Source organism: Mustela nivalis, assembly GCF_964662115.1.
Source record: "Mustela nivalis genome assembly, chromosome: 16".
Lineage (NCBI taxonomy): Eukaryota > Metazoa > Chordata > Mammalia > Carnivora > Mustelidae > Mustela > Mustela nivalis.
In genome coordinates, this window is record NC_139035.1 from 67037173 (window position 1) to 67049787 (window position 12615).

Sequence of the window (12615 nt, forward strand, 5' to 3'; positions counted from 1 at the left end):
GGTGAAGAGGGAGGAGGAGGAGACCTTACTGGGGAGGAAGGGAGACGGGAAGGAGGCAGGCACCCGCCTCCCTGAAGGCGTTTTTCAGACTTCCCAGCAGATGCTGGTCGGGAAGACTCTTGGAATTCAAAGGGTCGGACTTCCCACTGGAAGCAGCACCGCCTTGTATAAAGGGCCCCGAGAACAGGAGGAATCTGTCCAGCCCCTGGGTGTTCCCGCGGGGGTTGTGTAGACAGCAACACCCAGTGCGCGCCACGGCTCAGGCGTTTGCCCTAAAGAGCGTGAACCTGGGGTTTTTCTGTTGTTCCCTTTAACTTTCAGAATCCCTCGCGTCTTACCTGGAATGCTTTTCTTCCTGACCGCGTCTGTCCCCCGGCCTGCTGGCGTGCCCTGGCGCGCTCCGGTCGCCGGAGGGCCTCTGCCTCCTTGCTGGCCGTCGTGGAAGGTTTAATTGTGTTTCATGCTTTGTTCTTATCCGGACAGGAAAATAACGGCCAGGGATGCTGGAGGCCGGGTGGGGCCAGCCTGTGATTTCTTCAGGGTCCGTGTTGGCTCCTGGGCCCTCCACATCCCCTTTGTCCTTAGGAGTCATAACGGTCAGCCCTTCCCTCCTCCCTGGCCACAGTTCTTAGTCGTGCTGGGCGGCGTGCTCGGTAGAAGGAGAACAGCACACAGTGCCTCCTGCCCAGCGCGTTCCAGTCCGCGTGTGTACTCCGGTCTCCACGGGGACCCCGGTCAGTCCCATCCCCTTTCGCACTGGGGCGTCCGACTGGCACAGATAAAGTCGAGTCAAGGGCCACAAAGCTGGAGAAGGCAGGCGAGCTAGCTGTGGGCGGTCTGGCTCTCGGCAGGCCGTGCCCAGTGCCCACCGCAGGAGGCATAAGGTGGTCCCTGGTCTGTTTGCCTCCGGGGCCCAGCGTTGGCTCAGCCCCCTCTGAAGCCCTTGCTCCTCCTCCTGCCCTGCGGCTCTGGAACAGGCCCTCCTGTCCTGTGCCGAGGGCCCTGCCTCTGTTTAATTCATCATTCCTTCCGCGCTCTAGGACCTTAGGGGCGAGGTAGACGACCCTTGAAGTGGTGCTCATGAAGACCCTGTGGGTCTTTGCTCCCTGTTGCAATTTTCCCCAACGTCCATTCTGGCTGCAGTTGTCCCTGCGGGGCATCAGGGTGAACGCTGGGGGAGCGTGTGGTGGCCGGCCTGCTGTGCTCAGACCCTTGTCCCTGTGAGCGCCTCTGAGCCGGACTCCCGGCCAGCTCCTCCTGTCCAGGCCGGCTCCGGCGTTCCCTGCCTCTCCCTGCCGCGCAGGCTGCCTCCTCCGTCACCACCCTGTGGGCCCGTGACCGCAGCTTCGCCACCTCCTTGACTGGGCGTGCCACCCCCCTGCGTCAGGCTCCTAGAACCAGCCACATCCCGTTTTCCTCCTGTAAAGCAGCATTTTTGTGAGTGGTGGGGAGGCTGAGTTCCTGACCACTCAGGCAAGACACCAGTCTCTACTTCACCGTGTCTTGGTAGCTCAGACGATACAAGCACTTGTCTCAAAAATGAGTGGTTTTGGGGGGGGTTTTTGTTTGTTTTTAGATTTTTATCCATTTGAGAGCAAGCATGAGAGGCGAGAAGGTCAGAGGGAGAAGCAGACCCCCACGGAGCCGGGAGCCCGATGCGGGACTCCATCCCGGGACTCTGGGATCGTGATCCGAGCCAAAGGCAGTTGCTTAACCAACGGAGCCACCCAGGCGCCCTCAAAAATGAGTTTTTTGAGAAAACTTGAGTTCATCCCAGAGGAGCCATTTGGGGGGGAAATAAAATTAGATCCCTACTTCATTCCCGGTTTCCAAAATTACTTCCAGGCAGCTGAAAGTTTTCAATATAAAAAAATGAAACCAGAGGAAAACCTGACATTTTAGAATCTATCGGCGTCGGGGAGAATAATGAACATTGTGAAAAAGATGGTGGAGGCGTTGGGGGCGGTGATGCTGGTTCCAGTACAGACATGGACTTGAAAGAACGAGCACTTGGCGGTCAGGAAGGTGGGGCCTGCAAAGAATCAGGCCAAGGTGTAACCACAGAGGAGTGGCCAGCCTCCCTCACCGGGACAAGCAGGAGGGTGGAGGCGGGAGTGTCAGACCCTCCCACACAGGGCCTGGCCGTGAGAAAGCTCACACACCGTCCCTGGGATCAGCCGCGTAGCTTCCCTATCTGGACTCCGATGCGTACGAAATGCTGTCGAAATGCTGTCGGTACAGGGGTGGTCACGCCGCAGTCTGCCGCTGCGGATTGCTGGAAACCACCTCGGCTCTGGGAAGATGTATCCGGGGGACAGAATGCGCTGGGAGGAGAGGGCAGCCGACAAGGCGCACGCGGGAGAGCACACGGCAGGTCGCGGTTTGCCGCCGTTTCACGGCATCACACGTATGTGTACATGTGTGGCACGCGGCACGCACAGAACAGCTCGGGTCTTGTTCTGCTTTCTTCAGTAGGCTCTGCGCCCGGCGTGGGGCTCGAACTTGCAACCCCGAGACCAAGAGTCGCCCGCACCCAGCAGCCTGCTGGGTGCCCCTGCGTGGTGCTCCTTGGGAAGGACAGGTCCCAAACACCACAGTGGTGGTGGTCTCAGGAGGGAAGAAGGGTGACACCCTCCCTTACCTTAAGAAGTCTGAGTCATGTGCATTTATTATTAACATAATTTTAAGGAAAAACACGAAAACAATAAAGAGGTTTATTCAGCCAGACATAACTCCTTTTGACAAATACACTGTTCCCATCTCTTAGTTTGGAAGTGTCTTACAAGGCGGAGCTCCCGTAGGTCAGGAAGGGCATGCAGGGGCTCCACGGTCATGGACGGACCCATGGGGGCACCCCGTCTGCGCCCGAGTTCTGCAATTCCTCTCTGCCTTCCCCACAGCACAGCGTTATCGGGATCCTCTGGGATCCTCTGGGATCTCGAATCCCGGCATCGTGGCCCCTTAACAGGCAGCCAGCGTGGTGGTCGGGTAGGCGAGGTCGGGGTGTCTCACTCGGGGTCCCGCTGGGGATGACGAGCGGCCCACCTTCCCCTTCCCGACCTTCTCTCCCGAGCCTGGGCCGGGGTTAAAGGAGGCGGCCCCTTTAAGGACTGCGCGAGGCCCCGCCCTGCGCGGAGGTCAGCTGAGTGTGCGTGTCACATGACTCTGGGGTCTCTTCCGCCCTCTGAAGTTGGGGCCCCATGTGCCGCCGCGAGGGGCCCCGCTGGCGCTGGGGGCGCGGTGCCCCCGGCCCCACACTCCTCCTGAGCCTGCTGGCGTCTGCAGCCCCGCTCGGCCTGCTGGGGGACGAGACCCGCCAGGTGAGGGACGGGACCCACCGGGTGAGGGGCTAGAGCCCGGGGCGCTTCGGCAGACGCTGGCCTGGAAGGGCACTCGGGCAGCAGGGGGGCGCAGGGGGCTGCTAGTGCCCACGGGAGCGGGTTGCAGAGGGCGGGGGCTCCCTGTCTTGCCCTGATGTCCCGGAGGGACCCAGGCGGGCCTTTCCTCACCCCCCAGCCCTGCGCCCTCATCTGCCCGCCAGGGTCAGGGCGTCCGGGGCTCTGTCCACCTCTGCGCCCCTTACCTCTCCCCATCCCCCCAAACGGCTTCCACCTGTGTCCTTTTCCCTACCCCATGATCCAGGTATCTCTGGAGGTCATCCCCGCCTGGCAGGGGCCCCCCCAGAACCTGCTGCACATCCGGGCGGTGGGCGCCAACTCCACGCTGCACTACGTGTGGAGCAGCACGGGGCCCCCGGCAGCCCTGCTGGTGGCCACTGACACCCCCCTCAGTACCCTGGCCGTCAACTGGAGCCGCCTGCTCTCCCCGGAGCCGGACGGGGGCCTCACCGTGCTCCCCACGGACAGCGTCCGGTTCTCTTCTGCCATTGTCTTCACCAGGGTAAGGAGGCTGGGGAGAGCCAGGGGGAGGAGCAGAGAATTCATCGGGGTGCCGGGGGAGGTACTGAAGACTGTCCAAAATGGGACCCTGGGGGTTGGGGTCTGCAGGGGGGTGGGGGTGGGAGGTGGTTCGGGTGCAGCGGGACACAGCAAGCCCCTCCCACGTCACCCCGCCCACCAGCTGTTTGAATTTGATGACACCAACACATCCGAGGCGTCTGCCAAGCCTCTGGGAACACCGTATCCCCCGTATTCCCTGGCCGAGTTCTCCTGGGACAACATCACGGACTCTCTGGACCCTGCCACCCTGAGTGCCACGTTTCGAGGCCACCCCATTCGTGACCCCACCGGGGCTTTTGCCAACGGCAGCCTGGCCTTGAGGGTAAGGTGTGGGGACTCCGAGGAACCCGGAAAGCTGGTTTGTGAGGGTGGGGAGGAACTGCAGATACAGGCCCCGCTTCCCATGCCCCCCCTCCAGGTGCAGGCTTTTCCTGGCTCCGGCCGGCCGGCCCAGGCCCCACGCCTGCTGCATTCAGCGGACACCTGCCAGCTCGAGGTGTCCCTGGTTGGGGCCGCTCCCCGGGGAAACCGTTCCCTGTTTGGGCTGGAGCTCGTCACCCTGGGCCGGGGCCCCGACTGCCCGTCCATGCGAGAGCAGAGCTCCATCGATGACGAGTACACGCCTGCTGTCTTCCAGGTCAGGCTTCCGGCAGGGTGGGGGCCGCAGGAGGAGCCCGCGGGGCCAGAGGTGCCGGTCGGTCACCACGCACCAACGGGCAACTAGTTTAGCAGCTTTAGGTGCTTTAGTCACTGTGGCCTGAGGAGGGCTGAGGAGGGAGCTGCGCACAGGCCTGCAGAGGGCAGGGCTAGGAGGCGCCCGGTGCTTCCCATCCAGCTCCCCCTTCTACAGAGGACAGACTGAGGCTCTGTGCACGTGGCCTTCGGTCCTGGAGGTGGCCCCGGCCCCAGGCCAGACAGTGACAGCAGGAGGCCCAGAAGGGTCCACACAGGGTGTTGTTCTCATCCTGTTGTTTTTCTTTCTCCCCAGTTGGACCAGCTGCTGTGGGGGTCCCCCCCATCAGGCTTCATGCAGTGGCGGCCAGTGGCTTTCTCCCAGAGGCAGAGGGGCCGGGATTCAGCCCTGTCCTGCCAAGCTTCCCCACTGCGCCCCACCTCGGAGTACCCTCTCCCCCAGTCCCCCATTGTCCGAGCCTTCTTTGGGTCCCAGACCAACTTCTGTGCCTTCAATCTGACCTTTGGGACTTCCACAGGCCCCGGCTACTGGGACGAACGCTACCTCAGCTGGTGAGGGCCAGGGCGGGGCCGGGGCCTTGGGACTGGACGTGGGGGAGCCGGGCCTCCCGGTCTTCCCACCTAACCTGCTGGCCTGCCTTTCCCACTCTGCTTGCCTAGGTCCATGCTTCTGGGCGTAGGCGCTCCTCCGATGGACAGCTTGTCCCCGCTCATCTTGGGCATCATGGCGGTGGCCCTGGGGGCCCCGGGGCTCATGTTGCTGGCAGGAGGCCTGTTTCTGCTGCTGGGCCACAAGCAGTGCTCCGAATACCAGCCTATCAACTGAGGCCCGCTCGCCGGGGCGGGGGATATGCCCTTCGGGCCTGCCTCGCCAGTCTGCCGAATGGAGGGTCAGCGGCTCCCTTCTCCATCCGGCTTCCGTGCAGGACCTCAGAGACCACCCCCAGGGGTGGCTTCCTTCATCCTCCGGGGAGGGAAAAGCAACAGGGTGATGGCTAGAGGTGGGGAGGGTCCCTTGGCATCCCTTCCCGCCCCTCGAGCCCTGTTTCCCAGGATGGGACTCGGGCCTAACGAGAGGCCTCTGACTGGTTGGCCACCCTGGAAGGGATGAAATAGACTCTTTTTCCCCCACAAGGGCTCGTCTGTCAGTGTGCGGGCTTCATGGGTGGGGGGGCGGTGCTGGTTCCAGGAACCGAAGGCTGAGGTGTGGGCATGGGAGGTGTGTGCAGCCCCCTCTCTTCCCTCCAGCACGCCCCTCTCTGTCCTGTGGGGCAGGGGGTTCTGGACCAGTTGGCTCAGACCAGGAAGGGACACCTGAGAGTGGGGTTCAAACATGAATAGTGAGGGGGGACCGTGGCGGTCATTTATTGTCACACGTTCACACAGGGTTCCCATCGGCCACCGCACCCTGCAGGCACCCCAGCCACCGTGTGTGGGGGCGCACGCACACATACCCCTGCCCCTCTCTGGACGGAGGCTTCCCCTCCCCTCTGCAGGTTGGAGGTGGGGGGTTGGGGGCCTGACTGGGTCGAAAGGGAGCAGGCGGCAGCTCTGGGCTGGGGCAGCTTCGATCATCTTGACCGAAGCTAAAAGTCCTACAGGGGCCCGTGGTGGAGGATCCTGAACCCAGGCCCGTAGAAAGGTTTCCGCCAAACGTATAAGTCCCCTGTGATCAGATGCCCAGGCTTTACCTTGGGCACGGGCACTACTGCCAGTCTTCCTGCGGCCCATGGCACAGAGATAGTCAGTCGGCGGAGGCTCTGCCTGCGCGGCCTCATGGGGGCTGGAGCGTGGGGCTGAGGCCAGCACGGGGGTCCTGGAGGCAGCGCCAGGGGTGGGGGGTGTTGCTCAGGAGGGAACCATGCCCCTGCTCCCTGTGCCACCCCCTGCCCTCAGCCCGCAGAGGGGCATGGCCGTCCACCTCTTTCCCTGCAAGAAACCAGCTGAATTCCCTCCCGACAGCCGAGGGCTCCCGAGGTGACGGGGGAGAGCAGGGGGCAGACGGGCAATCCTGGGGCTTGTCCCCCGAGGCACCGAGGCCGGGGGAGCCGAGGGGGGGCCTCAGCCCCAGGGACGAGGCCTGAGGTCCAAGGCCGAGCGGGCGTGGTCGGGGTAGTCCAGGCGGCTCTCGGCAGCGGCGAGCATGCGCTCGGGCTCCACCACGAACATGTAGTACAGGTTCCACACCAGCATGGACAGCAGCGGCAGGAACGTGAGGCCGTAGCCAAAGCCTCGAAAGGAGCGGCCCACGGCGAAGGTCAGCCAGTATATCAGCCTGGGGCAGCAGGAAGAGGAAGTGCGTCAGCCGGCTGGCTTGCGGGCTGATGGGGGCGGCGGGCACGACACGACGCGGGCCCTAGTGTGGACATCCCGCATCCCCAGGAGGCCCTCCTCATTCCCTCCCTCTCTGCTGACTTTCCATATTTAAGTCTGAAACTTCAGCGTAGGTGGGATACCTTTCTGTGGTTCGGAAGGCAAAGGCACCAGCAGGACGGTGAAGCGCCCCCGTCCCGACCCCTGCCCTCAGCCACCCGCCTCCCCTCCTCCCGCCCTCGGACGTCCAGTAACCCCGCGGCCTGTGAGTCAAGGCTTTATGTGCAGATGAGCAAGCACAAGGCGGATGTTCTCCTTTTCCCGTTTGGAGGGTCGGTAGCACACCGTACAGACCGTTCGCGCCACTGCCTGTCCAGGTTAGGGTTGTAGCCATACATAACGCACTTCCTCGCCTCTCACAGCCGGACCGTACCCCACTGTACTGGTTTCTCGTTTTGCAGATGAAGAAACAAAGACTCCAAAGGGATTAAGTAGAACTGGCCCAAGGTTGCACATCAGGGAAATACTACAACTGTGATCTGAACCCAAGCCTGAGCATCACCCTCTCTCCTGCCATGTTAGAGGACAGAGGGAAAAGGAGTAAGGAAGCCGACTTCAAGAGGCCTGGAGCCAAAGGGAAGGCCTTTCCGCTCTTGGAAGATCCATCCCAAATACACACCCCTAGTGCCAGGAGGGCAGCAGCCGCCTCGTCCCATGAAGGACCGCTCGCCACTAAACGCCTGTGCCTCCACTCGAACTCGTGGGGCGGGGAACCTCGGCCCGGGCTGGCAGGTGCAGCGGGACACTGGGTTCCAGCGGCTGAGCCCTCCCCGAGCACCAGACTCCTGCAAGCTCTGCATGAAGTCCCTGTTGAAGTCCCACGCTCCGCAGGGGTGAAGCCCCACGCTCCGCAGGGGTGAAGCCAGGCAAGAGCGTTGAGCACCTTGCAGGCGGTAGGGAAGGAAGGGCCCTGTGGGGGACACACGGAGGGGCTGTGCTCCAGGCCCCATGGCTGCCGGCAGGCCTCCCCTGACCTGCTGGGCTTCCCTCGCTGTGAACTGGGTGAGAAAGGCCAGACAAACGTCATGGCTGCTTAAGCCAGCTTCTGTCTGAGGCCGGCGCTCCCCAGGACGGACATGGGCACACGGGAGGGTGAGTGACATAAGTAGGAACACGTTCATCTGAGGGAACATCTGGGAGAAAACAGGCTTCAAGATGGCCAGGAGGCTGGTGGGACAGACGGCCACTGGACTCCAATCAGAAGAAGGGCACACGGATGCTAGCTCAAGAGCAAGAATGTTCTAGCACTTAAAGGGACCAGGAATCCTGCATGAAAAGTAACAAAAGGAGGGATGCCTGGGGGGTTCAGTCGTTAACTGCCTTCGGCTTGAGTCATGATCCCAGTGTCCTGGGATCGAGTCCCACGTTGGGCTCCCTGTTCAGCAGGGAATCTGCCTCCCCCCCCCCGTCACGCCCCCTGCTTGTGCGCGCTCTCTCTCTCTCTGACAAATACAAGCTTAAAAAAAAAAGTAACAAAAGGAAATACATTAGGGAAAAAACAAAAAGATCTGCGTGTGCCTTCAGAAATTCAAAAGTGCTTTCTGGGTTCGCAGCAGTTCATGTGGAAACGCCCCACAGGGTTTCGGGTGACTTCCAGACAAAAGCAGAGGAACGAGAGCCAACGTGGCTCCATGTGTACCAGCAGGAGGCCAGTGTCAGTGACCACGGCTCTCTGGCCAGAGGGAAGGTCACAGGACACTGAGGCACAGGAAACTGTGGGCGGGGGGGGGGGGCAGGGTGCTGGAGTGGGGACTTGGAGCACTGGTGTCAAATACCTGAACGGCCCTGGGCAATTCCAGAGTCGAAGTCAGGACAGCGGTTTATAACACAAAGACAAGACTCTCTAGTAACTGGGGCCTTTACACAGACGCGGAACTGAGCATCGGTCACAAGGGGTGTCTAACTAGAGGCTAGCAGGGGGGGGAGGTTGATGGAGGTGACACCTGGCAGCCTTTCCAGTTTTGGGTTGGTCCTTGTCTCTCTAAAACAATTTCCTTTGGGAACACAGAGCGGGTCACCTGCTGCCAGGTGAGGTCAGGCGCAAGGAAGAAAGCGGACTCACCGATGCAGGGGGCACATCCGGGCTAATGCGGAATCCCGAGGGCTCCCTGCCCCCCGTCTCCCCAGACCAAATGCCGGGGTCCCTCCAGCACCACCGCCTCCCCCAGCCCCACCCGCCGGCCAGCTCACCGGGAGACGGCAAAGAGACCGGTGAGCAGGGGGAGCAGTTTGAGGGTCTCCTGGGGCAGGTAGGTGGAGAGCACGGCCAGGTTGAAGAAGTACAAGATGAAGAGCTGCACCGACTGGGCCACGAAGCGCCGGTGGATCTCCACCTCCCGCCGCCGCTCCCCGAACGGCCGCAGGGCCGAGAAGCACAGCAGGCTCAGCCCGTACACCAGCAGCCCTGGCGGGTGGGAGAGCGCGCATGGTCAGCCCGGGAGCCCGCAGGCGGGAAGCCTGGGAGGGCTCGCAGTGTGGGGGGGTGAGGGTGGGGCCGCGGACCCCGGGGAAGGGGAGCTCCCGCCCCCGGCCCCGCTCCCTGCTCCCCGCCGGCTCACCCAGGATGATGGGGAAGGTGGCAAAGACCCCGCAGCGCAGCGTGTAGATGAGGCGGGAGCTCATGGTGGGCAGCCGCGGGGCGTCGAAGGGCAGGAAGGCGTAGGCCCCGTACAGCAGGCAGGGGAAGAGAACGAGCGCGGCTCCCACCGAGGCCACGGCCCTCAGCCCGTCCCGGCCTCCGCAGCCCCCGCAGCCCCCACAAGTGTGGCCCGGCGGCCTCACCACGGCCTCAGCCCACTTGCGCTCACAGGGCTCAGGCTGGGTGGGCCGGGCGGGCAGGCAGGCCCGGCGGCCCTCGCCGGCCTCACAGAGCACAGCCGGGTCCTCCTGGGGCCGCCGCTCGATGCACTGGAGGTCAATGGGCACGAAGGCCCGGGCCGCCTTCTCGGGCAGCAGGATGGCGTCATCTTCGGACAAGTCCTCTAGCTTGGTGGGTGGCTCTGACCGGAGCGGCTCGGGCTCCATGTCCCGCCACCCGGGGGGGTCTGGGAACAGGGCACTGGGCGGGGGGCCGGTCCCCCAGGGCAAGGTGGCCGCCTCGCTCACTGTGCTGTCAAGGCCATCCTCACGTCCCTCTCCGGCCGTGGTAGACCCAGCTGAGGACCCCACCTTGGAGGATGCGGCTCCATGGGTCTCGGCCTCACCTTCCCCTTCTGGCTGACGGCCATTGGGGACCAAGGCCTGGGGTGGGCTCTTTTCCAGGGCCTCAGACCCCTTCACTTCCAGCAGGGCCAGGGTCTCGGGTTCTGTCATCCTGGGGCCTCACTCCTGGGGTCTACCATGAGGGCCTATCACCCTGGAGGGAGCAGAAGAAAGCTCTGTCAGAAGTTCCTGGTTTCTGGCCCTCGGGACAGGTTGATAGAATCGGAACTGTCTGGGGCAGCTGGTCTCATGGGCTCTGGCCTCTTCTGGGACCTTCGGGAGAACATGGGGCCAGAAAAGGTGTTGAAAAGAAGGAGGTGGGAGGGAGGTGAGCAGCTGAAATGGAGACCCCCGTTCCGCGTCAAATGCTCCCCAGCAGGAGTGGGTGAGTCAGGGGGCACAGGCGCTGGCAACCGCGGCCTCGGCCAGCTCCCACCCACACCGTCTACTCCCTCCACCAAAACCCCTGGGGTCACAGCCCCCGTCTTGCAAAAACAGGAGGAAGAAGGGTTTTCTAGAGCTTTGCCAGGACCTCCCTTCCCACCAGCGGCCTCCCTGCCCCTCCATCTCCAATCCTTCCCGTCTTCTTGGGGATCCCTGCTTGGAACTCTCCTGGTAACCGATCCCACTGATCTGCCTACAACTCTGTCCCAAGGATCCGGTAGCGGCCGTGCGCCCTGCTCTTTCGTCTCCAAGGTGGGCACCGGGGCAGTCTCCACTCTCTTCACCAGCCCCTGTCCGCTGTCCTCCATCTCCAGAGGGCCTGGGGCTGTCCCTTCTGAGTTCTGGGCCTAATCACGGCTGTTTCCCATGCCTCCTCTCCTTTCTTTCCTCCCTGTTTTCTCCATCTCACTCCTGCTTGATGGGGCTGGGCCCCTTTCCCCCACCTCCTCAAGGGCCTTCTGCCTCTAGCCATGTAGACCCATGATACCCTCTTACTTTCCATCTGGAGAGACGGAGGGTCCCCAACGTCTGGGAAGGAGCTGCCCGGCTCCCTGCTGGCTCTGCAAGTGTTCCTCTCAGTCTCTCTCCCTTTACCTGTGTCTCCAAACCTGTCTGACCAGAGCAGGTGGGGCCCAGATTAAAGGGGCAGGACCCGCCCTGCTGAATCTGCCGACAGAAAAAGCATTGTCAGAGGACGTCGTCATCCTCTCTGAAAGTGGGGGTGCAGCTGGGCGTACAGGGGAGCGTGCGGTCCAGGCACATGGGATGTGTGGGGGCCCGAAGCTCGGCAAAGCAGAGGGTAAAGAGTGGGTCTGTACGTGAAAGGGTGCTTGGAGTAGGTTGGGAGACCCAGAAAAGAAGTGGAATTTCTACCGTTATCCAAGAATATTTGTGGAGCACCTGTTTCTAGCCAGGCACTATTCTGGGCACAGACACAGGAGACAAGATGACAGGCAAGGTCCCTGCCCTCCAGAAGTTTATTGTATTGGGGTCCCAGGTAATGAAGAGCTTAACCTGTCAGACGATTAGAGTAGAGAAAAACCTCTTAGCCAAGATGACATTTAAGCTGTGACCTCATGGGAAATAAGGAGTGTCCTAAGGAGGGGACAGCAGGAGAAAGCCCAGCCTAGGTGGTTTCAGGAACAAAAAAAGGTCGGTGCAGGAGATGGAGGGGGAAGGGAGGTTATGTTCCCATCATAACTCACAAAGACCCCAAAACACCTTGCTTTGTAGCCTGGGTGCAAGGTTAGGAAAGCAATCAGAATCCAAGGTGACCTTCCAAGGCAAAGGGCGCGTGGCCGCTCACTGCCGTGGGGGCTGCTCGCTCCCGTGGGGCCTCACCCCCGCGCGGTCGGAGCTCCGGGAGGGCGGGACAGGGTCTGGGCCGCTCGCCCCGCATCGCGTGGCCGGGTGGGACTGTTCGCGGGGCTGCTGAGACGCGCGGCTGTGGGTCTGTGCGACGGGAGCCCGGGAGCCGCGGGCGCGGTCAAGGCTGGCGTCCCGGAGGGCCGTCCGCTCGCGGGCCGCCTTTTGAAGGGAACTTTCAGGGACACTTTGGTTTGTTCGCGGGACCGCGGGGGGTGGGGGTGGGGAGGGGAGGGGAGGGGCAGGGAGGGGAGGGGAGGGGAGGGGTCGGCAGCGATCCGAAAGCGGCTCCAGCGGGGGCTGGGGTGAAGGGTCGGAAGGACGGACCGAGGGGCCACCGCAGGACGGAGCAGAGCCTCGCTCCTTGCTGCGGCCATCTGCCGCCCCGCAGCCCAGCTCCAGCCCCTGGCCGGGTCCGCCGTCTGCTCGCGGCCGGCGTTGTCAATAAAGTTTCCCGCGGCGGCTCGCAGAAGCCGGAAGGAGGCCGCGCTGCCCAGACTTAGTTCGGGCAACTTCCCGGGAGGGAAGACGAGCTTCGCGAGATTTGGCGGCGTTCAGGCCGCGGGCCCGCCGCCGGGCG

At 62.8% G+C, this 12615-nt stretch overlaps 2 protein-coding genes across 12 annotated transcripts; one reads left to right on the forward strand and one right to left on the reverse strand.

Annotated features, from left to right (window-relative positions):
- Positions 1 to 3144: 3144 nt before the first annotated feature.
- Positions 3145 to 5786, forward strand: GLMP (glycosylated lysosomal membrane protein). Its single transcript, XM_082703423.1, has 6 exons — positions 3145 to 3320; positions 3643 to 3900; positions 4081 to 4281; positions 4378 to 4596; positions 4948 to 5204; positions 5313 to 5786. Exons 1-6 carry the CDS (start codon positions 3201 to 3203, stop codon positions 5476 to 5478), a joined length of 1221 nt encoding a protein of 406 aa, XP_082559549.1. The 5' UTR covers positions 3145 to 3200; the 3' UTR covers positions 5479 to 5786.
- Positions 5787 to 5973: 187 nt separating this feature from the next.
- TMEM79 (transmembrane protein 79) lies at positions 5974 to 12505 on the reverse strand. Of its 11 annotated transcripts, none has more exons than XM_082703428.1 (5): positions 11892 to 12505; positions 11166 to 11278; positions 9584 to 10380; positions 9216 to 9429; positions 5974 to 6927 (listed from the first exon to the last, which is right to left on the reverse strand). In XM_082703428.1, exons 3-5 carry the CDS (start codon positions 10335 to 10337, stop codon positions 6714 to 6716), a joined length of 1182 nt encoding a protein of 393 aa, XP_082559554.1. In that variant the 5' UTR covers positions 10338 to 10380; positions 11166 to 11278; positions 11892 to 12505; the 3' UTR covers positions 5974 to 6713. The 11 variants fall into 11 exon arrangements, with proteins under 11 accessions (XP_082559554.1, XP_082559550.1, XP_082559557.1 ...); XM_082703424.1 differs by having other exon boundaries at positions 11166 to 11282; XM_082703431.1 differs by having other exon boundaries at positions 9584 to 10499; positions 11892 to 12464.
- Positions 12506 to 12615: the final 110 nt, after the last annotated feature.